General features: G+C 53.1%; 1 protein-coding gene and 1 pseudogene across 6 annotated transcripts; both read right to left on the bottom strand.

The window, feature by feature from the left end:
- Positions 1–58: 58 nt before the first annotated feature.
- Positions 59–24,395, bottom strand: ZNF335 (zinc finger protein 335). Of its 6 annotated transcripts, none has more exons than XM_050806441.1 (28): positions 24,303–24,395; positions 23,390–23,640; positions 21,612–21,852; positions 20,128–20,205; positions 19,564–19,869; positions 19,324–19,464; positions 17,181–17,327; positions 15,303–15,555; positions 15,038–15,215; positions 13,676–13,788; positions 12,148–12,166; positions 11,900–12,016; positions 11,733–11,809; positions 11,492–11,652; positions 10,491–10,723; positions 9,122–9,215; positions 8,891–8,985; positions 5,136–5,395; positions 4,005–4,116; positions 3,554–3,928; positions 1,873–2,015; positions 1,639–1,793; positions 1,384–1,487; positions 1,218–1,295; positions 893–976; positions 740–805; positions 576–657; positions 59–486 (listed from the first exon to the last, which is right to left on the bottom strand). In XM_050806441.1, exons 2-28 carry the CDS (start codon positions 23,588–23,590, stop codon positions 359–361), a joined length of 4,041 nt encoding a protein of 1,346 aa, XP_050662398.1. In that variant the 5' UTR covers positions 23,591–23,640; positions 24,303–24,395; the 3' UTR covers positions 59–358. The 6 variants fall into 6 exon arrangements, with proteins under 6 accessions (XP_050662398.1, XP_050662401.1, XP_050662399.1 ...); XM_050806444.1 differs by lacking the exon at positions 24,303–24,395 and having other exon boundaries at positions 5,136–5,233; positions 5,361–5,429; positions 23,390–24,085; XM_050806442.1 differs by lacking the exon at positions 24,303–24,395 and having other exon boundaries at positions 59–483; positions 23,390–24,086.
- The window catches only part of LOC126964102 (uncharacterized), an 18,750-nt pseudogene continuing 14,704 nt past the window's right edge, over positions 23,951–27,996 (bottom strand).

The raw sequence follows: 27,996 nt of genomic DNA, 5'->3' as shown, positions 1-27,996 counted from the left end.
ACAGCCTCCACCTCAAAAGATCTGGCCTGGTTCAGGCTGCAGCAGCAAGCAGACAAAGTAAGCTGTTCAGGACTGGACTCCAGTCCCTTTATTGAGACTGAGAGGCCAGTGGGTCCACCCAAACAAAAATAAATTTCTATCCCAAAGCCTGCCTGCAGGCTGGGGCACCCAGCACGTCTTGGCCGGGGCCCATGGCTGCCCCTCACCCGAACAGCACAGGTCTGGCTCCCTAGGAATGAGAGGATGCTGGCTGTCCAGTATCTGGAGATGCTAAATGAAGAGGGAGGTGAGTCCTGGTGGCCCCCCACCCCCGGGAGGGCTGGCCTCAAATCCAGGATCTGTGTCGGGCCCTCAGGGCTCAGTCATCGGCCAGGGTGATGACGTCGTACTCGATGCCCTGGTGCTGCAGCTGTTGAATGTGTTCAGGCACTGCCTCCTCTGTGCCAAACAGGCCTTGGGCTTGGGCCATGGCAGCATCAGCCACTGCTGCCAGGGGAGGGGAAAGTATGGTGAGCTAGAGGCTCAGGAGCTGGGTCCAAACCCAGCCCTGTGCTCCTCAGGGTCCAGCTCCATACCTGTGACAGCCGAGTGTGCTGCAGCCTCAAGTTGAGCCTGTGTGACAAGCTGCTGGCCTGGGGACACAGGCACATACTGGATCTGGAGGGGAAAAGCTGATAAGATGCTGGCCTGCAGAAACCCTGCCTGTGCCCCAGGTCTCCCTGTCCTCCCAGGGCCCTACCTGGGACTCCTGAAGGAACGGGGCTCCTTGTTCATACTGGATGTGTGTGATCTGGCCCTCCTGTACCTGCAGAGAGGAAGCCAAGCTGTGATTCTGGGAAGAGGTCATGCAGCCCTTCACCACACCCCACCCTCATCCCAGGGTGTGGTCTACCTGGATGTGATGGCCCTCGGGGACCACAACATATTCCTGGGGGAGCAGGTGCTGGACACCATCCTGGGAGATGATATACTGCACCTGTGGGCGGGGGGGAGGGTGGCAGTGGTGGCAAGGAGGCAGGTGCTGAGGCCTCGTTCTCCAGGAGCTCAGCTAAGAAGGCAGAGTGGAAGACTAGGAATAGCCACCAGCAACAATGCAGTTGTTGGCAAGCATGGACCCCAGGAGGGGTGGTTTGGAAAGTATCATTCCTCCCCAAGGTGGGTCTTTGTTTGGGAGGGTAGGTCACAGCTAAGGGCATCAACAGTAGCTAGCAGCTCACCTGGTTGTCGGAGGTCACCAGGTGCTGTACGGTCTGGCCATCTGCTGTGGTGATCTCTTGGATGTAGGTGGCTTCCTCCTGCCAGGACCAAGCCAGCTCTAGCCTCATTTCTCTACCCCAACCCCTGCCTGTCACTGGCCAGAGGACCCCCAGTCCTGACTCTTACCTGATTGGTCACTGTCTGCTCCTGGGCAACGATGATGTGTTCCTGGCCCAGTGCCTGCTGTAGCCGCTCTGGGCCCAGGACCCCGTGACTGGACTGGAGTGCAGCTGGGCAGAGAGGAGAGGATGCTCACACGTGAGGTCCAGGAAAACCTGCAATGCCCCAGCCTCTACTGTGCCCAGAGGTGCCTTTTGGGGCAGTGGCCCAAGTCTCTGGATCTACCCTGGTGCCCACCCTGTGGCCCCAGGGGCAGCTCACTCTGCAGGGTGGCCAGTGTTTCATCATCACTGTTCAGGATGATGGTCTGGGTTGGGGTCTGGGTAGCAGCCCGGGCTGTAGGGGTTCCTGACTTCCTCCCATCAGGACTGTGCAGCCGCTGGATATGGAACTTGAGGTGCCCGTTACGGTTGAAACTGAAGGGGATGAAAGGTGGCTCAGGTTAGCCCCATCATACATGCCCAGCGGTCCCCACCCATCGGTATGTGGCCTCACCGCTGCCCGCAGAGGTGGCACGCAAAAGGCTTCTCCTTGGTGTGAGTCAGCATGTGCCGCCGCAGGTCCTTCTTATTCTTGGAGGCGAAACTGCACTGGCTACACTGGTGGGGCCGCAGGCTTGAGTGCTGCGCCATGTGCGCCTGCAGAGGGCAGAGTTGGGGGCATCAGCTGGGTCAGGACAGATGGCAACAAATCCCCAGATCCCTGCCGACAGCTGGTCAGGGAACCACGCAAAGCGGACCTGGGAAAACCAAAATCCTATGTACTAACAAGAAGCTGGGTAGAAAGGCCAAGCCAGATCCACATCTGGTGCTGCTGTGTCCTAAAAGTGAAAGGCCATAGGTTCGATCATTATTAGGTCAATTGGAAAATTTCAGTTTACCCATATGTAACTTAGAGGTGTTGGATGAGGGGACCTGTGCAGGTCCCATCGGGCTTTTTTTTTTTTTGAGACAGAGTTTTGCTCTTGTCACCCAGAGGTGGAGTGCAGCAGCGTGATCTCAGCTCACCGCAACCTCTGCCTTCTGGGTTCAAGCGATTCTCCTGCCTCAGCCTCCCGAGTAGCAGGGATTACTGGCATGTGTCACCATGCCTGGCTAATTTTGTATTTTTAGTAGAGACGGGTTTTCTCCATGTTAGTCAGGCTGGTCTCAAACTCCCGACCTCAGGTGATCCACCCGCCTTGGCCTCCCAAAGTGCTGGCATTACAGGCATGAGCCACCGCGCCTGACCCGGGCCCTGATTTTCTAGGGTTGAGGCCTGCCTGACAGAGCCTCCACCTCTGCATCTGTAGGGGTGGGGCTCTAGGCCCTGCTTCCCTCTCTGACCTCTGGGGAGGATGCAGTGCGTGACTGGATCTGAAAACTGGAAATCCTCAGGCAAACAGGGAGGCCCCAAGCTGGGCTATGAACCTGCCCACTAGCCTTCTCCATGGTGGCTCCCCAACTACCTCAAACTTCTGTGCCCTCAGTATTCTAGACAAGTGGTCCCCAACCTTTTTGGCACCAGGGACTGGTTTTATGGGAGATAATTGTTTCATGGCATGTGCAGGGTGATGGTTTTGGGATGAAACTGTTGCACCTCATCATCAGATACTACTTAGATTCTTATAAGGAGTGTGTAATCTAGATCCCTTGTATGCACAGTTCACAATGGGGCTGTGCTCCTATGACGCTCTAATGCAGCTGCTGTGACAGGAAGTGGAGCTCAGGCTAATGCTTGCCCACCTGCCGCTCACCTCCTGTGTGGCCTGGTTCCTGACAAGCCATAGATGGCTACTGGTCTGTGGACCAGGGGTTGGGGAACCCTGTTCCAGACGTTCAAGTCTCCCTAGCCATGCCTCTGTCTCACACCTCTGTGCCTTTGCTCTTGGAGGCCCAGCTTGGCCATCCCTCCTGTGGCATCTTCCCCAGCACACTCAAGTTCAAATGACTTGCTCTCTGCACCCTTGGTTCACACTCGGAATACTGTCTGGCATTAGTCACATTGTGTCTGGTTTGCCTCCCCACCAGACCAAGCTCCCTGAGAGCTGGGACCTTGCTGAGTCATCTCTGACCAATCTCATCCACTCGGGGGCTGGGGCAAAGGATCTGGTTTGAAAGGGCACTCATTAAAGGTTTGTTATACAAATGTGTGGCCCAATGAATGACAGCAGAGACACAGGAGCGCCAGCACCTACCCGGACCTCGGGCCACTGGCGGGCACTGAAGGGGCAGTCGGGGCACTTGAAGGCACCAGGCCCAGCATGGGCCCGCTTGTGACTCTCCATCTCAGCTCGGCCAGGGAAGGCCTCGGCACAGATCTTGCAGGAAAACTTCTTTGATGCTGCAGTGGCTGCACACGGCGGTGAGGGGGGCACTGCCAGGCCCAGGGCTTTGCTGGTTGCAGGAGGTGGGGAGGCAGAGCTTGGGGGGTCCCCTACACGGTGGGTGTTGGCTGGAGATGGAGGCTCAGGGCCATCTCTAGGCAGCCCCCCACACTGCAGCAGGGGCCATTTGGCACCAGAGGCCAGAGCATCTGGACTTGGGAAGGAGATGGAGCCATCTGCGGTGAGCTGTGGAGAGACAGGGAGCATGAGGTGCTGAGAAGGGGAGGGAGGTAGAGGAGTGGTTGGCATCCCCAAGCCTCACCTCAATGTGGTGCAACTGGGTACCATCAGTAGCCATGATGTAGTGGGTGCCAGCTTCTTTTAGGGTGTCACTCACAACCACAGTCTGGGCTGCCTCTCCGGAGGGTTCCTCGCTGTGGGCACGGAGAAGGTTCTAGGAGAAGATGGAGGGCCACAGGAGCCCCCTTCCCCAAGCAACAGGCATCAACTGAGGGATGACTGTCACCAAAGATGGACTCAAGTCAGAAGGGCCTAGGGTTCAACTGTGGCTCTGCCCTGTTACCAAATGACCCTCTACCGTCTCTCTTGTAAATGATTACAATTCAAGCATAGGTCCTTCTCAAAAACGGGTCATCCTTGTCCTCCTTGGTAAACATGGCAAGGTGGGGGGCACACAGTGAGGCAGAGAGGTCCAACCCAAGTCTGGCCAAGTTGAGCAGGACAGGGGGACCAGGCCAACCAGTAGCAAATGGTGAATCCACCACTAGGAGCTAGTGGAGGAGGCAAGGCTAACAAGGACCTGCTGCCTAAGAGTAGAGAGCAAATGCTGAGACTGGCCGCCCAGGTGCTGGCCAAGGGCATGGGCCCGGGGATCCTGACTCCCAGCCCAGCTGAACAATTTGGCACTTGGATTCAGGGCTTCCTCAGATGGCCTAAGAGTTTGGTGAACATAAACATGCCTGCCCAAGCTCATTCATTGTAGGGAAGCCAAGTGCAGGAGCCAGGCCTCAATGCTGGTAAAGAGGCCTGAGCTGCTTTGGAATGTCAGAACTGGAGAACACCTGGGATCACTCAAGAAGAGCACTTGGCATGGGAACCAAAGGGACCAGGGTTCAAATCTTACCTACTGCGTGTGTGGTTTCAGGCTGGTCACTTAACCTCCCTGGCCCATTTCCTCATTTGTAAAACAAGGGAAATCTGGATCTCATGGGAATGGCTTAGGTCCCATCATGACTGCCAAGTGCTTGGAACATGTAAGTGGCTAAAAAATGGTAGCTCTTGACCTCCTGAGAAGGGTAGACTCCACCACCAATCACTTGATGTGTACTGGGATTTTTGCCTCCTGCCAACTAGGCTTGGGTGGGGCCCAAATCGAACTGACCGACCACACCTACAAAAAGCTGAAAGGGGCCTTGCAGGCAGCAGGTCTCACCTGTAAGGTGTGCCAGGAGCTGATGTCCCCTCCTCCATAGGGGGTGCCGTGATGACACTGTAGCCAGTCCCACCAAATGGACCAGGTGCCAGGGTGATCTGTGGTAGGTCAGGAGGGCCTAGCTGGCTCTCGGCTGCCGCACCGCCCCCCGGCTCTGCCACATGGAGGGTGACCACCTGTGGAGTGGCACCTTCAGGGGAGGGCTGCCCACCAGGGGATGCTAACCCTGCTTCCATGTCCTCCGACTTCACCACGGCCACCTGCAACAGCACCAGGGGGCAGGATGGGAGGCATCTGTGGCAGAGAAGCAGGTATGCAAGATGCGTCTCCCATCTCAATGTCCCAGATGCACCCACACACTCTAGTCAGACCAGTACTGCCACCGCTCATTTGAATAATCCAAGTTCTTTCTAAAATATACTCCGGCTTTCCAAATCCCACTCAGCAACTGGAAATAGACCAACGGGAATAGGGCAGAACAGTTGTGCCCCCCACAAACATTCGGCAATGTCTGGAGACATTTCTTATCACAGCAGGAGGGGGATGGTACCGGCATGTAGTGGGGAGAGGCCAGGGATGCTACTGAACATCCCATAATGCACAGAACTGCCCCTCCACACAATAGTATCTGCCTCAACATGCCAATAGTGCTGCAGTCAAGAAATACTGGGGATAACTGACACTTAAAAAAAGCTCCAGTGTACATCTTATTCTATAGTCGGCTTCAAATGGGTTGAAGATTAAAATGTAATAAATAAAACTTTAAATATATTAAAAGAAAATGTAGGTAAGTATTTTAGAATTGGGGTGGGGAGATTTTTCTAATCATGACAATAGAAAAACACATACAGGACACAAACGGGTGCTTTAGAAAAGGAATACAATGGTCTCTGAACATACAGAGAGAAGTTCAATATCATTTACGGTCACACAACTTTTTTTTTTCTTTGAGACTGGGTATTGCTCAGGCTGGAGTGCAGTGGTGTGATTATAGCTCACTGCAGCCTCAACCTGCTGGGCTCAAGCGATCCTCCCACCTCAGCCTCTCAAGTAGCTGGTACTACAGGCATTCATTGCCACACCTAATTTTTTTTTTTTTTTTTTTTTTTTAAGAGACAGGGTTTCACCATGTTGTCCAGGCTGGTCTCAAACTCCTGGACTCAAGCAGTTCTCCTGCCTCGGCCTCCCAAAGTGCTGGGATTACAGGTGTAAGATTGGTAAAGATTTATAAAGACAGGCCTGGCATGTTGGCTCACGCCTGTAATCCCAGCACTTTGGAAGGCCGAGGCGGGTGGATCATGAGGTCAGGAAATTGAGATCATCCTGGCTAACACAGTGAAACCCCATCTCTACTAAAAATACAAAAACTAGCCGGGCCTGGTAGCGGTGCCTGTAGTCCCAGCTGCTCGGGAGGCTGAGGCAGGAGAACAGTGTGAACCCGGGAGGCAGAGGTTGCAGTGACCCGAGATCGCGCCACTGCACTCCAGCCTGGGCGACAGAGTGCGACTCCATCACCACCCCACCCCGCCAAAAAAAGATTTATAAAGATGGATAATACCCAGTGTATTGGCGTGAATGCAGGAAAATATACCCTACTGGTGGCCATGTATACTGGCATATCTTTTTACAAGGCTTCGCACCATACCCTCTGACCCACTAATAATTCTTGTAGGAGGCTTTTAAAAAATACTACAAAAATGTTGGCTGGGCACGGTTGCTCACGCCTGTAATCCTGGCACTTTGGGAGGCCAAGGCAGGCAGATCACTTGAGGTCAGGAGTTTGAAACTAGCCTGGCCAACATGATGAAACCCTGTCCCTACTAAAAATGCAAAAAAGTAGCCGGGTGTGGTGGCATGCACCTGTAATCCCAGCAAGTCAGGCAGCTGAGGCAGGAGAATCATTTGAACCCAGGAGGCGGAGGTTGCAGGGAGCCAACATCACGCCACTTCACTTCAGCCTGGGTGACAAAGTGAGACTCCATCTCAAAAAAAAAAAAAAAGTTTATGAGCACTGAAAATATATGTACAGTGAAGCACTGCTTGAATCAATATAAAATGAAAGAACCCCAGCCAATAAAGGACTAAACTATAGCTGAGAACATCCATGTGATGGAATGATACAGAGATGCAAGATGTAGATCTTAGGAGAATGAGGGTAACCGCAGGTGCTGGCCAGGCCATGCATCACACGCTGTTAAGTGAAAGATGACGCTGAGAAGCAGCAATAATGTGATCCCAATTTTTAAGGAACAAAGGTCTAGGTGTCAGTATGAGCATGAACAAAGCCCTGAAGAAATTCTTCTGAACCCATTTACTGGGTATCTGAGGGCAGGGGAGAAATGCCAAGGACTTTCACCTTTTACTGAAACATTTTTTAATGTTCATTTTGTTTCTTTTTTTTTTTTTTTTTTTTTTTACATGGAGTTTTGCTCTTGTTGCCCAGGCTGGAGTGCAATAGTGCAATCTGGGCTCACTGTAACCTTTGCCTCCCAGGTTCAAGTGATTCTCCTGCCTCAGCCTCCCGAGTGGCTGGGATTATTACAGAGATGTGCCACCACACCCGGCTAATTTTGTATTTTTAGTAGAGACAGGGTTTCTCCGTGTTGGTCAGGCTGGTCTTGAACTCCTGACCTCAGGTGATCCACCGACCTTGGCCTCCCAAAGTGCTGGGATTACAGGCGTGAGCTACCATGCCAGGCCCGTTTTGTTTTTTACAAGCATGTGCTTTTGTAAGCAGAAAAACTACCACATGAGATTGGCATGGGAACAGGAAACAAATCAATAGAACAGAACTGAAGCCTAGAAACAGATTCCTACATATTTGGGAATCTAGTATATGAGAAGGAGGACACTTCAAACCACAGGGGAAGATACCACACCGGATGACTTCTGGAAAAAAAATCCATCCCTACCTTTCTGCATACATCAGAAATAAATTCCAGGTGGAGTAAGATTAAGTGTAAAAAAATAAACCCTAAGAAAAAAATATAAATGAATGTTTATATAATCTTGGGATACAAGCTGGAGGAGTCTTTCTAGGGATGACACCAAAGACAAAACTATAAAAGACTGATAAACTTTCTTATCTAAAAATGTAAAACTTCTATATACCCCTAATTGCCATGAACTAAACTCTATGAAGATTTCTGGAATTTATCATTTTAAAAACACTCTCCATCTTCTCATGAGGCTAAGAAACAGGAGGGGCTAATAAACTTCCCTCTGCCTTGGAGACCAGGCCAGATGTGAAGTGCGGGGCAGGGAGGGGCAAAGGTGCGGAACTTTGGGGAGGTGCAGGAACCAAGACCCCTGGAACTCAAGAGAATGGTCTGATCTGGAGGAAGCCCTGGGGTCTGCAGGCTGTGGGAGGTGTCCTGGAATGAGGGCACTCTTTTGGATGGAAAAGCTAGTTCAGACCCCTGTGGGGGCACCCACAGGCACATGGTGGCTGCAGAGGTGGGAGGAAGACAAAACAAGAACAGGGCCCAGATGCCACAGGGGCAGTGTGTACTGTTCCACCTGGCAGGTCACCAGTGGTTCCGGAGAATGGACGGGAGACCCCGTGGCCTCCCTGGCAAAGCCTGTTCCTCTCTGTGTTTGCCCACCAGACTTCAGCGGATCTGTCTCCTCCACTACCCTGGAGTTCCCAAGGGCGGGGCAGCTCTGATACACTGTTGTCCTCTAGTCCCAGTGTCCAGTGCAGGGCTGGGTACCTGTGGAAGCTGGGAAGGGGAACAGGTTCCCAGGTAACTCACCTGCAGGGCTGTGCCCCCCAGTTCCCGCTGGGCACTCATGTTCAGCAGAAGATCCAAGGCTGTCTGCGTGGCCATCGCTGTCGACTCCTCGGCTCCTGGGTGGGGTGGGATCTAAGCCTGACAAAGTGCTAGAAAACTGGCACCCAATACCACCCCCTCTCCATCTTCCAGCCACCACCAGCACGCCTGCCCCTGCCCCACTCAGAGCTCCTGTCCTCCCACAGAGCTCACCTTGCTGGTAGATGATGGTGGCGCCGCCCAGGGTGTCAGGACAGAGCAGTGAGGGAGCCTCAGATGACTGGAAAGGTGTCGCCTCTGGGGGTATCTATGGGGTGGACATATGCCCACGCCTGAGAGGGGCCGGCCCAGATTCAAGTGCCATTTACCAAGCGCCTCTGATCTGCCAGACATTTTACATCTGTTGGCTTGTTTTATCTTCATAACCACTTTTCTTTTTTTTTTTTGGAGACAGAGTCTCCCTCTATCATGCAGGCTGGAGTACAATGGCACAATCTCGGCTCACTACAACCTCTGACCCCTGGGTTCAAGTGATTCTGGTGTCTCAGCCTCCTGAATAGCTGGGATTACACGTGCCCGCCACCCGGCCCAGCTAATTTTTATATTTTTAGTAGAGATGGGGTTTCTCCATGTTCGTTGGCTGGTTTCAAACTCTTGATTCAAGTGATCCACCCGCCTCAGCCTCCCAAAGTGCTGGGATTACAGGCGTGAGCCAGGACACCCAGCCCATAACCACTTTTCAAAATATACCAGCTCAGTGCTACAGATGAACCCACTAAGGCTCAGAGAGGTGAAGTGGCTGGCCAAGAATCCCACTCCTAATACATAGCAGGGTGAGGGCTTCAACCCATGACTGTGTGATTCCAGGGCCTGTGATCTACCAGCATGTCATGTGGTCCATGTTTCTGGGGATACTGTGTCTGCTCACATGGCAGAGACTGCTAGCTACCTATCCTGAATCCATCCTCCTCTTCCTTCTTGCTAATAGAACTCTGATTTTCACCAGGGTGGCAATGTACCCAGCTCCAAGACATTTCTCAGCCTCCCTTGCAGCTAGGTAAAGTGTGGCCACATGACTAAGCAACGATCTTCAGGTGAAGTTCATGAGGAATGATGGATAGATGGCAGATATCCTTTTTGCCTCTCCCCCATCCCTTCCTCCTGCTTCCTGCCTGGGATGTGGCTGGGAAGGCTGGTGCTCCTGCAGCTATACCGGACCATGAGGCAACTACAAAAATGAAAGTCATAGGCCTAAGATGACTGGGCAAAGATATGGAGAGCTTATTCCCTTCTGACTGTATAATCACCACACCAGCCCTAGACTGCTGACCTGTGGAATTCTCGTATAAGACAGAATAAAAAACTGTGGTCACAGTTAAGTTACTAGTATTTCCATTCTCTATTACTAGCACTAGAAAGCCACCCTTACTCTAAGCTTAGGGCTCGCATATGTTTGACTCAGCGAGTCTTTACCACAGTCTCAAGAGGCAGGTATTATTCTGTTGCACCTCAATGTGCAAATGATGCTGGGGTTGGGAGAAGCGGCCTCACTCTGTCATCCTGACCCATGCCCTGACCTTACCTCAGGAGGTCCTGGGGAGCTGGGAGGTGGTCCAGGGGCCACACTGTGCTGCTGCTTCAGCTCCTCAATCTGCTGCAGAGAGAAGAAGGGGCGACGGCGGGAGGGGGGCTCCTCAGGGTGGCGCCTCCCCCATTCCTCGAAGCTGCTTGCATGTCGGCACCGTACGTGCAGGCGTAGGTTCTTCTTGTGCCGTGTGCTGAAGTGGCAGTACTCACAGGCGAAGGGCTTGGCCCCTGGAGGCACATGTTGGGGCAAGCTTAAGTCTGTCCATCCCTAGCCTACCCCCTCCAGGAATCCTTTCTTGATCCTAAGGATCTCTCCAACTGACTCACTTCCAGAGATTCATTCCCATATGCTGGCGAACACATGCCACTGTCTGTTCTGGTAGCCCAGGACAGAAATGAATCAAGGCTGCCCTCTGCACTCAACAGCCTTCCTGTGCATGCCTATTTGCAAGGTCATGTGACTACAAGCTCCTCCTGCGAGTCATCACAGGACTCTGGCTAACAGAACCCCTGGCTCCTTTTCTCTAATCGCCCCTAGTGTGCTGACCAGGTAGCTAAGCACCAAAGAAACAATGTTTGCAGTGCAGCTTCTGTGGGCCAAGCCAATGGCATTGCTTCTGCAGCTTCATCTGCCAAGACAGGGCCTAGAAGAGCCTCCTCTCCAGCCCCAGTGCCAGCACACACAGGGCTCAAGGAACAAACAGAGCTTACTTTCATCATAGTCATATGGCAGGCACTTCTGATTCCCCCATTTCATAAATACGGAAGGCTCAGAGAGGGCAAGTGACCGGCCCAAAGCCATCTAGAGAACAACTGGCCAAGCGGGCACCTGGGCTCAGGTTAGGGTAAATACGCCCATGGGAAACTCTCTTTACACTTGAAGCACTTGGGCTGTTCTGTGGCTACCGAGGGGGAAGAGGATGGGAGCTAAGCCTCTGATCAGGGGCAGAGGGAGCTGAGGGCTGGTGAGTGGGACTGGGGTGCACCCAGCCTGACCTGTGTGCTTAACAGCCACATGGGACAGCAGGAAGTCCTCTCGGAAGGTGCGGTAGGGACAAAAGCTGCATTTGAAGGGCTTGTCACTGACGTGGGACAACTGGTGGTTCAGCAGTGCCTTCTTGTCTTCACAAAGGAACTCACAGAACTCACACTTGAACCTGGAGGCAGTTAGAGGGAGGGAAGCTCAGTGATGCGCTGGGGACTGCTCCCGTCCCCAGGGGCCTTCGAGGGGATGTACCTGCGGTTGGCAACAGCCTGGATGTGTGTGAGCAGGTGCATTTTGAAGGTGTAGCGCTTCTTAAAGGACTTTCCACACTGTGAGGGGTGAAGAGCAGTGAGATGGCGATCACCCTCCATTACCCAGGGAAGGCCCTCCTCCCAGCCCCAGCCCTGGCTCCCACCCACCTTGTCACACATATGGGGCTTCTCAGTGCTGTGCGTCTTCATGTGCTGCGTGAGTCTTTTCTGCATGGGGTACACACGGCCACACACAGGGCAGGGGAAAGAGCTCAGCTTTGGAGTCTAGGAAGGCATAAGAAGGGGCCAGATGGAGAAAGAAGGGGAGGAGGGAGGATAAAACCTCCCCTCTCGTCCCCACCTCCACAAACAACCCCCAGGCAGGCTCCCTTCCCAGGCCAGCACCCCAGACTCACCGGATCTGGCCTCTTCTTCCTGGGGGGAAAAGGCCGAGGAGTTAGACCAGGGTTTCCCCAAACGCACTTTAGACCCTCTCACACTGAACAGACCCAGTCTCAGCTCTGAGCCTACTCCCTGCCAAGGCCCCTTTCTTTTAGAACAGTGCTTCCCTAGCTGGAGTTCACTGGGGAAAATGTAAGAGGCACGCTGAGAACAACATATTCTGCACTCAAATATATTTGTGAAATGGTACATTCTTTCTCTCTATCAATCACAAAATGCTATTTGCATATTAAAAGCTCTAAGGATCAGTTAAGGCCAGGAGTTTGAGACCAGCCTGTGCAACATAGCAAGACACTTTCTCTACAAAAAGAAATTAATAAATAATAAAAAATTAGCTGGGTGTGGTGGTTAGCACTTGTAGTTCCCAGTCACTCGAAAGGCTGAAACAGGAAGATCGCTTAAGCCGGAAGATCACTTAAGCCTGGGAGGCCGAGGCTGCAGTGAGCTGTAATTGTGCCACTCCACTCCAGACTGGGTGACAGAGTGAGACTCTGTCAGTCAGTCAATAAAAGCTCTAAGAAATTCGGCAGGAGGCTGGGCGCGGTGGCTCAAGCCTGTAATCCCAGCACTTTGGGAGGCCGAGACGGGCCGATCATGAGGTCAGGAGATCGAGACCATCCTGGCTAACGCGGTGAAACCCCGTCTCTACTAAAAAATACAAAAAACTAGCTGGGCGAGGTGGCGGGCGCCTGTAGTCCCAGCTACTTGGGAGGCTGAAGCAGCAGAATGGCGTAAACCCGGGAGGCGGAGCTTGCAGTGAGTTGAGATCCGGCCACTGCACCCCAGCCTGGGCGACAGAGCAAGACTCTGTCTCAAAAAAAAAAAAAAGAAATTCGGCAGGAAAGAGGTGTTGAACAGCTCTGCAAGCTGGTGATCCTACACTAATCTTACCTGGCCACAGAACCCCCCTTTTTTCTTTTCATTTTAAAAAAAGAAACCTCAAAGCATCTTGAGCTGGCTTTTCCACACACACAGCTGGAGCTGTCCCAGGGGATCTGTCTCCAACCTCTGCTCACACACCACCTCTCATGAAGCGAACTCCTACCTGAAGCTCCAGATCGACTTATAATCCTGTGAGCAATCATTAGGTGCCTAAGAACTTTTGTTTCTCTCTCTCAGGTGCACTCTCAGCCCTGTGAGAGATGAGGAGGATCTGGAGTCCAGAAGATCTTGGATCATTTAGTGAACTTCTTTAGGTACATCATTTCCTTCAATCCCCTCAACAATTGCCCCCATTTGATGAGAAACTAAAGCTCACAAGAGGTAAGAGGCTGAGCTGGGGACCTCAAGGTCCTGGTACTGTCCTGTTCTAAGCCAAATGATCTGGGGTGAACTGCCTTTCTGCTCATGCCCGTAGTGTGCAGCAAATAGGGCTGGCTCAGAGCAGCAGTGCGGTAAGTGGGAACCATGGTTATCCTGGGCCTCCACTGCCCCACTCCACCTGGCGTCTCTCGCCCGCGTCCCTCCCACCCCCATACTGACCGGTCTCGGCTGTGCACAGCGGCATGCCGAATGACGTCCTTCCGGTAGACACTGGTGTAGCTGCACTCGTCACACTTGTAGGGCTTGCTGCCCACGTGGTTGAACATGTGCTCCTGGGAGACAGACAAAAGGATAGTGGGCTGGGGCTTGGCCTCCTCTCCCATCCCCGTCCCTACCACACCTGTGGCCACAGCCTTAGGGTTGCTGCAGGAGCAGCTCACAGAACACAGGCGTGTGGACAACACACCCCGATGCAAGGGTCAAAGCCTAGGAAGGCCCAGGGACTCTCCCCAGCGAGAGCACCCACTCCGTGCTGGCTCACAACTTGACAGAGGAACCTAAGTCTCAGGGTGGAGGCACCTTGTGATGGCAGAGCTTGGAGCTGAAGGCAGGCAGCATGGCGCCACAGCCTCCACCTCTCCCACTGTGTCACAGGACATCCTCTCTGCAGAACCCAGAGAACAGCCCAAAGCACAGCGTGCACAGAGCACAGGGGCTCGTTCTGACCACCATGCCTGAAAGTACCCTCTCCCACAGCTGCCAACTTGCACATTGGCCAGGCCGAGCCACGGTTTCCTGGGTCAGTAAAATGGGACTATGGACACCTACGACTTCACTGGGCTGCAACAAGGATTTAATTATCCATTACTGCATAAAAGGCTCAGGGCTGCTGCAGGCCACGTGGTAGCTTGCGTTAAGGAGAAAAAGGAACCGTGGTTTGTTTTTTTTTCCCCCGCTCTTGTTGCCCAGGCTGGAGTGCAGTGGTGTGGATCTTGGCTCACTGCAACCTCTGCCTCCCAGGTTCAAGCGATTCTCCTGCCTCAGCATCCCGAGTAGTTGGGATTACAGGCATGCACCACCATACCCAGCTAATTTTCTATTTTTAGTAGAGACAGGGTTCCTCCATGTTGGCCAGGCTGGTCTCAAACTCCCGACCTCAGGTGATCCACCCGCCTCAGCCTCCCAAAGTGCTGGGATTACAGGCGTGAGCCACTGCTCCTGGCCTAAAAGGAACGCTTTTCTTGAGACACATGACTGCCATCTGCTGGAAATCTTTCTAACACATGGAATCAGATGAAAACAGTTTTACGGCGTCTGTGGTGGCGAAGATATGCTGCCGCTGTGCACTGTGCTGCCTGCAAAACTGCCCGCTGCAGCCTTCCCAGCACCTCCCCACATTCCTGCAGGCTCTGAGGAGCTGAGCGTTCTTCAGTGCACCAATGAGCCAGACACGCATCCTGAAGAGCAGCAGGATGGTGAGCCAGGATGCTCTGTGACTCCATTCTCCCTCAGTGGCACCAGCTGGCCTTTGCTTGCCTTCTTCACCCTCCCATGAGCCCCAATCCTCTTTGGCTCCCGCACCTTGAGAGAGGACCAGCGGCGGGAACGATAGCTGCACTGCAGGCACTTGAAGAGCTGGGGATCGCCAGCCTCATGGGAGTTGACGTGGAAGCGCAGGTCCTCGTGGGACAGAAAGCGAGAACCACAGATGCGGCACAGGAAGGGCCTCAAAAGCGGTTTGGGCGACTTGTAATAGTACCTGCAGGAAGAGGGTGTTGGGGAAAGGTCTGGTGGGGTTGGTGGCTTAACCACACACCTGCCCCACCCTCACCTCTGCTCCACATACTTGCGGTATTTCTTGCCTAGGAAGCGCCTGGAAGGTCGACCTCGGCGCCGGGGTGGAGTGTCATGCTCATCCGGGCAGGAGGGAGCTGCGTTCTCTGCATCTGACTGGCTCACACCAGCTTCCACAGGGGTCCTGCTTGCCTTGCCCATGGCCACCAGGTGTCCTGGGCCTGAGGAGCTGGGAGCCTCGGGATCCTGTGGCTCTGGAGGGCTCTGTCCACTCTGGGAACTCACTAGAGGCTCTCCTTCCACACCTGCCATGGACATGCCAGGTCACAAGCCAGCCATTGACACACCAGGACAGACGTGGACAAGTGGGCCAGAGGCCAGCCAAAATATCCTCCTACCCAATCATCACAGACCACTGATGGGTGCATCGAGTCACATGACACAGACAGCCTTTGGTTAGAGGGCAGCGTGGATCCTACCACCCAAGAGCCGACATTCTGTCAGCATGGTAGGACCTGGCCTGGATTAGAGCAGCGGCGAGAGCTGGGACTTTCCAGTCAGGAGACCTGGGTTCCAGGCACAGCTGTCACTGATGTGCTGTGCACCCACAGGCAAAGCCATTCCTTTCCCGGAGTCTCATTTGCCCCATTTATCCAAGGGAGGCCAGAATGGCAGCTTTGGTGACTTCACAGAACATTCTAAGGCTTGGAAAGCAACAGCAGTGATTTAACACTGGCATTCCCTAGGGAGGTCAGGCAGCTGGCGAGGGCTGATGGGAGGGAAGGAGGGAGAAGACGTGACTTCCGTGCTTGCAAACCATTTGAAGTTTGGACGATCTAAATCTGTTACCTCTTCAAAAACATCGACAGTATTTAAATATTAAATATGTACTAGAAAAATTAACAATACAGACAATGCAGGTAACATTCTGTTTCTTGACTGGGTTATACAGGTGCTTGGTTACACAGATGTGTGCACCTTGTGAAAACTCATTGACCTAGGCAGAATATGTGTAACTTTCCGTACATATATGCCTCAGTAAAAAGGCCTTTTTGAAATAGAAACTAAAGAATAAAATAGGCCAGGTGCGGTGGCTCACACCTGTAATCCCAGCACTTTGGAAGGCTGAGGTGGGCGGATCACCTGAGGTCAGGAGTTTGAGACCAGCCTGGCCAATATGGTGAAACCCTGTCTCTACTAAAAAATTAGCTGGTGTGGTGATGGGCGCCTGTAATCCCAGCTACTCAAGGCTGAGGTACGAGAATCGCTTGAACTTGGGAGGCGAGGGTTGCAGTGAGCCGAGATCATGACACTGCATTCCAGCCTGGGCAACAGTGAAACTCCGTCTCAAAAACAAATAATAGTAATAATACAACAATTCTCCAACCATAAACAGCTGCCATTGTACTCTTTTGTGTGTATTTAACCCTTAAGCAATCCTAATAAGCATGCTGCTATAACCTCCATGCATAAATAAAGGGACTGGAGATTTAAGCTCCAAGTCACACAGACTGCAGGCGGCAGAGCCGGTGCTCACACCACGGCTGGGTCCTTCCTGTCCCCCAGCCATTAATGCTCTGAACCAGGGCTCCTCTGATAGTCCCAGGCCTCAGACTGACTTCTCTCTTCTTATTTCAGTCATATTTAAAATTTATCTTATTCATTCAGTGATAAAGACCCAAATTTCTCTTTTGCTATGACAAATTGTGGTGAAAAGCATTTCCATAAAGCTGAGATAGATTCCTGAGTCAAGGTTTCTTGAGCTTGAGTCTTTGAGGGCTTTCCCCTTTCCCAGGAGGCCTGCAGGTGACCTGGTTTGAGACAGCTGCCCTGCAGGGCACACTCAGTCCCCAGAACTCCACAGAGACAAGCAGGGAGTGAGGCCACTCCTGACCCACCCACACGAGCCCTTCCCAAGACCAAACCTCACCATCTGGGAGGTCTGAGCTCTCCAGGCGGGGCAGCTTCCGGGGTCGGCCAGGTCTCCTTCGGGGCCTTGGGGTACTAGGGGTGGGGCGCTGGAGCCGAAGCTGCCGGCCTCGGGGCTCATCCTCAGCTGGATTATAGTCGCTATCCTCTGTGGGGGACAGTAAAGTTGGTGAACAGTGGCAGGACCTGCCCTTTCAGCCCTAACCCCCTTCCCAGCTCACTTCCCCACCCCTGTGTACACTCCTCCTCCGAACCTACAGTGATGCTTCCTCCAGAAAGCCCTCCTGGTCTCCTTTGGCTGACTCGGCGTTCCTGCCCTGAGCCCCTGAAGTTCTTTCTCTACCCTTCCTGGCACCTACCACTAGCTCATAAAGCACCTTCATGTGAATAGGGAAAAGGCACCCCTTCCTCCAGACAGTGTACAGCCAGTTAGAAAAAAGTTTAAATAAACATTAAAGTCCACAAACTCTACAGCGGCCCTATCCAAAACAGCTGCCATCGGCCGTTATGTAGCTATTGAGCCCTTGAAATATGCCTAGTCCAAACTGAGATATAATTAAGTATAAAATAATGAATTTCAAAAAATTGGTATTAAAAAACTCACCAACAATTTTATTTATTTATTTTTTGCATTTTTAGCAGAGATGGGGTTTCACCGTGTTAGCCAGGATGGTCTCGATCTCCTGACCTTGTGATCCGTCTGCCTCAGCCTCCCAAAGTGCTGGGCTTAAAGGCGTGAGCCACCGTGCCCGGCCAAAACACCAATTGTTATAATGACAGCATACTGAAATATTTTAGGGCCAGGCACAGCAGCTCACACCTGTAATCCCAGTGCTTTGGAAGGCTGAGGTGGGAGGACTGTTTGAGGACAGGAGTTTGAGACCAGCCTGGGCAACTCAGCAAGACAATTTCTTGGCTGGGCGCAGTGGCTCAAGCCTGTAATCCCAGCACTTCGGGAGGCCGAGATGGGCATCCTGGCTAACACGGTGAAACCCCGTCTCTACTAAAAAATACAAAAAACTAGCCGGGCGAGGTGGCGGGCGCCTGTAGTCCCAGCTACTCGGGAGGCTGAGGCAGGAGAATGGCGTGAACCCGGGAGGCGGAGCTTGCAGTGAGCTGAGATCTGGTCACTACACTCCAGCCTGGGCGACAGAGCAAGACTCCATCTCAAAAAAAAAAAAAAAAAAAAAAGACAATTTATTTTTCTTTCTTTCTTTTTTTTTTTTTTTTTGAGACGGAGTCTTGCTCTGTCACCCAGGCTGGAGTGCAGTGGCACGATCTCGACTCACTGCAAACTCCACCTCCCAGGTTCAAGTGATTATCCTGCCTCGGCTTCCCAAGTAGTTGGGATTACAGGTGCCCGCCACCACACCCAGCTAATTTTTTGTATTTTTAGTAAAGACGGGGTTTCACCATGTTGGCTAGGCTGGTCTTGAACTCCTGACCTCATGTGATCCGCCTGCCTCAGCCTCCCAAAGTGCTGGGATTACAGGAGTGAACCACCACGCCCAGTATTTCTTTTTTCGTTTTTTTAAGACAGGGTCCCGCTCTGTCGCTAAGGCTGGAGTGCAGTGGCACAATTACAGTTCACTGCAGTCTTGACCTCCTGGGCTCAAGTGATCCTCCCAAGTAACTGAGACTACAGGCACATACCACTCCGGCCTAATTTTTGCATTTTTCATAGAGATGGGGTTTCACCATGTAGTCCAGATTGGGCGACCCCGTTTCCACAAAAACTAAAAAATTAGCCAGGCATGCTGGCAGGCATCTGTAGCCCTAGCTACTCGGGAGGCTGAGATGGGAAGATGGCTTGAGCTCAGGAATTCAAGGTAACAGTGAGCAACGATCATGATGCTACACTCCAGCCTGAGCAACAGGGCGAGCACCTTCTCTCACACCTTTATTTGTATTCTATTTCTGTGGTGCAATTGTGAACAGGGCCCCCTGTGCTCTTTTCCAGTGTGCGGCCTGCACAACTGTACACAAAGGTCCTGGTCCCAGAGCACAACCTCCTCTGTCTTATACTGGAGGGACCTATGGATATGTCTCTGCCAGTTCCCCTTTACTGGCCCTCCAAGTGAAAGCTCAGTGAGTATGTCTAGATGGCCGTAGGGATGGCAGGCCTAGAAACCATGGTGGCCTACCCTCTAGGTCATCAATGGCTCCAGCGTCTACAATGTCGTCATCGTCCTCCTCCTCCGGTCCCTCTTCCTCTTGGGTCTTGGTGGAGGTGCTCCACTTCCGTAGACGTCCTTTTTTACCAGATGCTGCTGTGGCTGCTGCTACTGGGGGTGGGGGGAGGGTAAGACAAGCTTGCCATGTCTGGCTCCCAGCACCCCACCCCCACCCATGCAGTCCAAGCAGGTAGGCTGCTACTGAGGCACCTGGACGGAAGTGGCGCTCCCGCATGTGGCGCAGCAGTGTGGCCTTGGTGCTGCTCCGGTACTGGCACATCTTGCACTTGAACTGCTGCACCACCACCACCTCCATCATGGCCTCCAGGCTCTGCAGGTCTGGTTCTTCAGCACCAGAGGCTGGAGGCAGCTGCACCGGGGAGCTGGGCCCACCCTGTGCCTCCTCAGGTGGCTCCAGGCATGTGGATGTGGATGTGGGGCCATCTGCCAGGGCCTCAATGGCTGCCAGGCTGTGGGCCAAGGTGGAACTGGACATTGGTGATGTCATGGGGGCTCCTAGGGGTAGGTGAGGCAATTGGTGGGTGGTTACATGGAGGGCAGCACTGGCCGTGAGCTGTAGCTACCCCTCCTAGGCAGACCCAGGGAGTGCAGAACCAAATTCCCCACCAGAGGCCACCCGGTCAGTAGGAAAACTGAGACCCAGAGCCGTGGATACCCTGCCAGGGCCAGAGAGGAAATCCGCAGCAGAGCCTGTCCTCATCTATCCCCCTGCCCACTGCAGGTCTTCCCTGATTCTGGCACCCGGGGTCTTACCATCATCTGGGCCCTGCAGGATCAGGTACCTCGTGGTCTCGGCCCCGCCATCCTCGGCACTGGTCACAGTGATGCAGCCTGGGCAGAGTTGGGGAAGGGTCACACCTCCTGGGGAGGGGTTCCCAGCAACAGGCCCACCCCCATGGGCCCCACTTTGGTCTGTGAGCAGGGCTGGTCCACACTCATTCTGGCTCCCATGTGTGACTGCAAACCAGCTGTGTCGCCCCCTGAGCCTCAGCTGACTTCCTTGGCAGGGCTGTCTGGAGGTCTAGTGTGACAAGCTGACTCAGCAGCTGGCCCACACTTACACAAGATGCCACAGCTACACCAGCTGCCCAGGCTTTGACCACCAAACCTGAAAAGTCCTCCTTCCTCTCCAAACTTCTCAAAGTAAAGGACTAGCTCCTGCACCACTTTCTTAGGGCTAGCTTCCAGACTATCCCAGGGCTTTTTGAGGTACTACAGTCTCTATAAATATCATTAACAAAAAGTGGGTACAGCACCATGTGTCATGGCTCATGCCTGTAATCCCAATACTTTGGGAGGATGAGGCAGGAGAAGTGCTTGAACTCAGAAGTTCAAGAAAAGCCTGGCCAACCCAGCAAAAAGGTGGTGTGCACCTGTAATCCCAGCTACCCTGGAGGCCAAGGCAGAGAATCCCTTGAGCCCAAGAGTCTGAGGTTGCAGCGCACTATGATTGCACCACTGCTCTCTAGCCTGGGTGACACGGCTCTCGAGTCAGACTGTCTGAGCTCATGGCCTGACACCCTACACTGCTTGCTGGTGACAGTGGGTAACTTATGTATGTCCTCAGTGCCTCACATTTTTCTTTTCTTTTTTTTTTTTTTTTGAGACGGAGTCTCGCTCTGTCGCCCAGGCTGGAGTGCAGTGGCCGGATCTCAGCTCACTGCAAGCTCCGACTCCCGGGTTCATGCCATTCTCCTCCCTCAGCCTCCCGAGTAGCTGGGACTACAGACGCCCGCCACCACACCCAGCTAATATTTTGTATTTTTTAGTAGAGACGGGGTTTCACCGTGTTAGCCAGGATGGTCTTGATCTCCTGACCTCGTGATCCTCCCGTCTCGGCCTCCCAAAGTGCTGGGATTACAGGCTTGAGCCACCACGCCCGGCCTCCTCATATTTTTCATGTGGACTGTGAACATAACATTCTTTACCTTTTGGGGTTATTGGGAGGATTAAATGAGCTACTGTATGTAAAGTTTAGAACAGTCCTGGGCACAAGGTAAGCAATAACAGTTTATATTATTTATTGAGAGTCTGTCGTGTGCCAGGCGCTATGCTGAGAACCTTATCGTGTTGTCTCATTAAATCCTCATTTACCACCGTGAGACAGGGGTGACTGTTTCCACTCTGCACATTCCGCATGGGAAAGTAATCTGCCTGAGTTCATGCAGCTAGGGTGGGCATAGCTGGCTGCAGGACACTGCAGGGAAACCCCTGTGGGGCTCCTCTGCCTGACTCACTCTGGATGAGGTCGGGCCCGATGGTGGACTCGATGATCTTGTCGATGGCTGAGCCCAGGTCCGAGGAGGAAGCTGTGCAGTCGGACACCAGCATGTTGGGGTCTGGGAGTGCACTAGAGTGCACAAGTGCTGGGGGACCGCCTGTCACCCCTGCCACTGGCCCATGGGACACAGACGACGAATCAGGGAGGTAGCCATTAGGCAGGGGGTCTGCGCTCGAGCTGCTCTCGGATACCTCCTCCTGAGGGGCATGAAACAGGGAGGTAAGAAGTTTAGCAGCAGGGTATGGGGCAGGGCAGCCTGCTAACTCCCACCTGCTAGACAGAGCTCTCTGGCCCAAGGACATGGTCAGTGGAGCCGCTCATGCCCTCAGCCCCACTGAGGACCAGTGACAGAGGCCCTCCAATCACAGAGTCCCCCCAGGAAAAAGTCACAGGGTCCCTGGATCTCATCACAGGATACCCCAAAATAAGGGAAGGGACTCCTAAGCCACAGCCAGGGTCTACACGACAGCCAGGGGGAGCTATTGTCATTGGGCTTTTGCATAAATCATTCCCTCTGCCTGAAACTCTTCCCAGCATCACCCTATGGCTAAATCTTGCCCAGCCTTCTCACCACCATTTAGCTAGTACCTCTTCTAGGAAGTCAATGCTGACTTTGAGGCCAAGTCAGGACTTCTTCACCCTCAGTGCTGCAGCTGCCTGTGTCCCCAGCACCACACCACTGTGGGGTTCATCGTGCCTTGTAACAGCCTCCCTGCCAGACTGTGCCCTCCACAAGGGCCTGGAACAAACTTGTCTTTTCCCCTGCTGTATCTCCAGGGCCCAGCACATGCTGAGCACATGGTAGGCCCCCATCTCTGCTGAACTAATGAAACCCCAGGACCCCAAAGTGATGACCACTGCTGTAGACTTCTATCACGTGATATACTGAATATGATCACTATCTTGCAGATAAGAATGGCTAAGACATGTATTGAGTGCTTACAATGTGCTGAGCACTGTTTTAATTATTAGCTTTACATATGTTAATTTATTTCATCCTCACAAAAACTCTATTAGGCAGGTCTATTTACCATTCCCACTTTACAGATGAGGAAACAGAGCTAGATGTTGGGTAGCTTGCTCAAGATCACACGGTTTGGAAGTGGCACAGCCAGGAGGAGACGGTTTACAAAATGTTTGCAAGAGGATGTCTGGTGGGAGCTCACAAGCACCTTTGAAAGCAAGTATTTCTGCTCTACTTTAGCCAGGAGACTGAGGCTCAAAGAGGTCTCCCAGTAAACTGGAGGCAGGACCCGGTCTTAACCCAGGACACCTGCCCTTTTTTTTTTTTTTTTTTTTTTTTTCGGTAGAGATGAGGTCTCGCTATGTTGCCCAAGCTGGTCTCCAACTCCTGGGCTCAAGTGATCCTCCCACCTCAGTCTTCCAAAGTGCTGGGATTACAGGCAACGAGCTACCACGCCTGGCCTAGACATCTGCCTCTCAAAGTGTGAGGGCTGTGGGTACTATAGTAGCTAAGACCACAGCCTAGATTTGAATCCTGGCTCTGTCTGCACTCGGTACCTCGGCATCCTTTTCTATAAGATGTGGAGAAAAATGGTATGTGTCTTAGAAGGTATGAAGCCCCATTTTAGGGGCTTGGCTTGGTGCCTGGCTCACAGTAAACCAGAAACACCAAGTATTAGCTACAAACAAGCCTTGCTGTTTCCTCTTGGCTGTCAGGCACTGATGCTCGCGGTCCTTGCCTCCACCCACGCCGTCCAGCCCGGTCCATACCTGAGAGCGGCTGCCGCGGTCCGAGCTTTGCCCCACGCCAGAGTCATCGGCCTCTGCCTGCCCCGGGGCGGCCGCGGCGTCGCTGCTGTCGGCCGACACGGCTTCCGAGGTGCCCACATCCAGGCCGCTCTCAGAGGGCTCCTCGGGGGGGCCAGGCCCAGGGGCCGCGTCGCTGCTGCTCTCCACCTCGTTCTCCTCCATCGGATCAGCGGGCTGCCTGACAGCGTGGCGCAGGGTCTGGGGACTTCACTCTGCGAAGAGAGGTGACCGTGGCTGGAACAAGTGGGCCATCTCCCCAGCCCCGGCAACCGCAGCCCACCCAGCTGCACCCCTGCGCCCATTTTGCAGATGCAAAAACTGAGTCTCCGACGCGGCGGGGCTTCCTGGTGTATTGCGAGGGGAGCTCGGGACAAACTTGACGGAGAAGCTGTGCTTCCCAGGCTAAGGCCCTTCCCGTGAGGGTGGTCAATGGCTGGTAATCTTGACCCTTTCCCTCGCCCCCACGATTCTCGTGGAGCGTTTCTCTCTGTGAGTCCTATCCGGGCTCCGTGGTTCAGCCCTTCAGCCCCCGCGTCCCCCCGGGTTGCAGGGTCGGTGGTACAGCCCGCTGGCCCCCTGGGTCAGTGGTTCGCTCCCCCCGGGTTCCCCTGTGGAGGGGGCTGACAGCGACGGTCTCGGGGCCTGGCGACTTGGGGCTGTCCCCGGCGCTGCCTGTGCTCCAGGCCCGACGCCATCTTGTGGTGGCGCCGGGTTTCCGCTCAGGCAAGTGCGAGAGCGACTAAAGGGCCTGGGACCCCGGGGCCCTGTTCGGACAGCCCCGCCGGCCCGGGAACTCGCCTCCGGGTAACCTCGCAGTGTGACCTCACTCCACGGCAGGGTACGGTGGGGCCGCCTGACTCTACCCGAAGCTCACCTGAGGCTTTTGTAGCCACGTTCCTCTCTGACTCCGGCATCGACGAGGTCGCCATCCTCTTTCCCCCGCTGCGGAGGAACCCATCGGCCTATTGTAGGCCGGAACTACTTCTCCCGCTGGCCCCGGGAAAAACACATTTTCAGTGTTCCGGAAGGTTGCTCCGAGGCCTCAAAACCATAATCGGGTCTGAAGAGACTCTGAGATTTTATACGTCGGCTAGTATTTGGCATGGGGCCCACTATGGGTTGGGGACTACTTTATCTCCTGGCGGAGTGTTACATAGGAGTGGTTGTGACGTCATTCTGGGTCCCTTCCTGGGCCGCAGGGTTGGGCGAGGCGAATGCGGGCCCAGCTCTCTTGGGGCGTGGCTCCCGATGGCTTGGCCGCGCCCATCCTACAACAGCCTTGAAGAGCGGTGGCCGCGGGTGGCTTTGGCTTGGCAAAAGAGGAGTTTATGTTGTCAGTCATTTTACTTAACTCATGACCTATTACTTAGCGCGCTTCTGCAGCCTAGTCGATCTCTGTCCGTTAGGTTTGATGTGTTTTGTTGGGAAGGGAATGTATAATTATTGTTGTACAGATAGGGAAACTGAGGTGTGGGTATGGGAAGGGCTGGTCCAAAATCACATCCAATGAAGGGGACTCAGGAGCCAAGTACGGATGGCAGGGGTCGGGGAAATGGAGGAACTTAATGCTTGTCCCTTAGGGTTGTATACATATTTGTTAACATTAATAGAGCTGAGGCCGGGCGCTGTGGCTCACGCCTGTAACTCCAACACTTTGGGACGCCAAGGCGGGAGAATCGCTTGATCCCAGGAGTTCCAAACCAGCCTGGGCAAAAGAGCGAGACCCCATCTCTACCAAAAAAAAAAAAAATTAGCCAGGCATGGTGGTGCATGCCTATAATCCTAGTTGCTCCGGAGGCTGAGGTGGGAGGATCGCTTGAGTCTGGGAGGTTGAGGCTGCAGCGAGCCGTGATCACACCACTGCACTTCAGCCTGGGCTACGGAGCGAGACCCTGTTTTAAAAATTAAATAAATACAAGTCAACTACCTATCCTTTAAAAGTGGAGAAAGAAAAAAAAATTTAATTTAAAGTCTGCTAAAGTCTGCTGCCGTTAAGGTATGTCCTTCTTCCGGAATGCCTGAAATGTTACCTTCTGTTAATTAAGACTTTTTTAGCAGTTTGCAGTGGAAGAGCACAAGAGGGAGTAAGGCGCTCTGGTTTTTGTCCCTAAGTCTCTGTAGTTCCATAGGCTATTTTCCTTAATTGAAAGATACAAATTTTGGGGGGAAAAGTCTCAAAAACACTGCTAAACAGGCTGGGCTCGGTGGCTCACGCCTGTAATCTCAGCACTTCAGGCGGCTGAGGCGGGCGGATCACCTGAGGTCGGGAGTTTGAGACCAGCCTGACCAACATGGAGAAACTCTGTCTCTACGAAAAATACAAAATTAGCCGGGTGTGGTGACTCATGCCTGTAATCCCAGCTATTCAGGAGGCTGAGGCAGGAGAATCGCTTGAAGCCGGGAGGGGGAGGTTGCGGTAAGCCGAGATCACGCCATTGCCCTCCAGCCTGGGGAACAACAGCAAAACTCTGTCTCAAAACAAACAAACAAAAAACTCCTAAGGAGAAAACCTGTTAAAAAGGAGAAAGGGGCCGGGCACGGTGGGTCACACCTGTAATACCAGCACTTGGGAGGCCGAGGCCGGTGGATCACTGGAGGTCAGGAGTTCGAGACCGTCCTGGCCAACATGGTGAAACTCTTGTCTCTACTAAAATTACAAAAATTTACTGGGCATGGTGGCACGCGCCTGTCGTCCCAGCTACTCGAGAAGCTCAGGCAGGAGAATCGCTTGAACCCCGGAGGCGGAGGTTGCCTAGATTGTACCATTGCGACAAGAGAGTAACTCCATCTCAAAAACTAAATTAAAAAAAAAAAAAAAAAGGACAAAGGGTGCTTTGAGCTGTTATTTGTGTGCACTTGTGTATGAGGGGATTGATCTGGTCCTTTTCTTTCTTTCTTTTTTTTTTTTTTTTTTTTTTTTTTTGAGACGGAGTCTCGCTCTGTCGCCCAGGCTGGAGTGCAGTGGCCAGATCTCAGCTCACTGCAAGCTCCGCCTTCCGGGTTTACGCCATTCTCCTGCCTCAGCCTCCCGAGTAGCTGGGACTACAGGCGCCCGCCACCTCGCCCGGCTAGGTTTTTGTATTTTTTAGTAGAGACGGGGTTTCACCGCGTTAGCCAGGATGGTCTCGATCTCCTGACCTCATGATCCGCCCGTCTCGGCCTCCCAAAGTGCTGGGATTACAGGCTTGAGCCACCGCGCCCGGCCTGATCTGGTCCTTTTCTTAGGTAAAGTTTTCTTCCCTAGGTTTCCCTTTTGGGTTGAGGGAATAGAACAGGAGGCCCCTAGATAGGTTAGGACCCTCGTCCCCTGTCCCTTGCAACCAGCAAGACCAGGCCCCAGAGCAGCTCTGAAGACCTAGGTCAGCACTGGCATGATGACAGGTTGGTTTTACTATCTCTAGGCAGTTTTCCCATATGGACCCCATTCCTCAGCCCTGCAGAGGCATCTGCCCCCCATGCCAGTAGGGTAGTAGGGTCCATCCTACATCTGACTAAGTCACCTCTCCCAAGGTTGGGGTACTCAGAAGTAGCCCCACAGTACCCTCATTCCCCTTCCCACTGAGACTTAAGCCTCCTAGGAGGTAGAGGCTGCAGTGAACTATGAGTGCACCACTGCATTCTGGCTCAGGTGAGAGAGTGAGACCCTGTGTATTAAAAAGGAAAAAAAAGACTCAACCCTAGTCTTGGCCTTTGCCACAGTATCACAAGATTGCAGAATGTCATGGTAGAGATGGAACAGCCTCATCATGAAACTGAGGAGGAGCCCAAGGCCCAGAGGGGGAAAGCTAATAGCCCAAGGTCTCATGGCTCCTTGGAAACATATCAGAACCCTCCCATCATAAAGACAAGCAGGCAAATCCTTGTATTCTGCCTGTGAATCCAGGGTTTGTTCCTCCAGAGTGTGCAGTCTAGTTCTGGTCTCAGCTTTATTTTTTTGTTTTCTCTTTAAAATTTGTTTTGTCTTTCAAAACATTGTGTATAGAAATGGGGACTAGCTATTTTGCCCAGGCTGGTCTCGAACTCTATGGCCCTAGCTTAGAGAGACTTATGGAAGCAGTGAAGGGGCTCTGGGTCAGAGGACATTAAAGTGGACCATTGAGAAAAATGTACAAGAGCCAAGAGGGAAAGAGGAGGGAAGATGCCAGGCAGTATGTGTGCTTTCCTGAGTCATGGTTTTTTGTTTTTTTTTTTTTAATTTGCTTCCACAGAGCTTTATTTCCATTTGGTCCAAGGCTTGGAAGAAGGCTCCAGGGTAATTAAAAAGCTGCCTAGTGGCTGGAGAGAGAGAGGCTTAGGCAGAAGCCCTGATACTTTGGGAGGGGACTTAAGGCTCCCAGTCCTGCTTGAGGGCGGGTGAGCCTTTCCAAGAGAACCTTGCCCAGGCCAGCCTGGGGGCCGGCTACCCTGGGAAGGTTGGTCAAGTGCTCACCCATCTTGATGAGTTTCACTTCCTCATCTAAGAAGTGACTCTACAGGAAGTCACAGGGATGGAGGTCTGTGCGGGTAGAACTCAGGGCTTGAAGATCCAAAAGGGGCCTGGTTCAGATTTTTCTCCAGGGCCATGGCAG

The sequence above is a fragment of the Macaca thibetana genome, chromosome 10, assembly GCF_024542745.1.
Source record: "Macaca thibetana thibetana isolate TM-01 chromosome 10, ASM2454274v1, whole genome shotgun sequence".
Lineage (NCBI taxonomy): Eukaryota > Metazoa > Chordata > Mammalia > Primates > Cercopithecidae > Macaca > Macaca thibetana.
The sequence above is the reverse complement of the archived record's forward strand: the minus strand, read 5'-3'. Positions and strand labels throughout refer to the sequence as shown.

Bases quoted from the DNA above. Each gene is read 5' to 3' on its own strand.
- ZNF335 (XM_050806441.1), bottom strand. From the start codon at position 23,590: ATGGAGGAGAACGAGGTGGAGAGCAGCAGCGACGCGGCCCCTGGGCCT. The intron at 3,929-4,004 runs GTGAGGCTTGGG...GTCTCTCCACAG, and splicing joins CCCAGTTGCACCACATTGAG to CTCACCGCAGATGGCTCCAT. The intron at 1,794-1,872 runs GTGAGGCCACAT...CATCCCCTTCAG, and splicing joins TGCCACCTCTGCGGGCAGCG to TTTCAACCGTAACGGGCACC.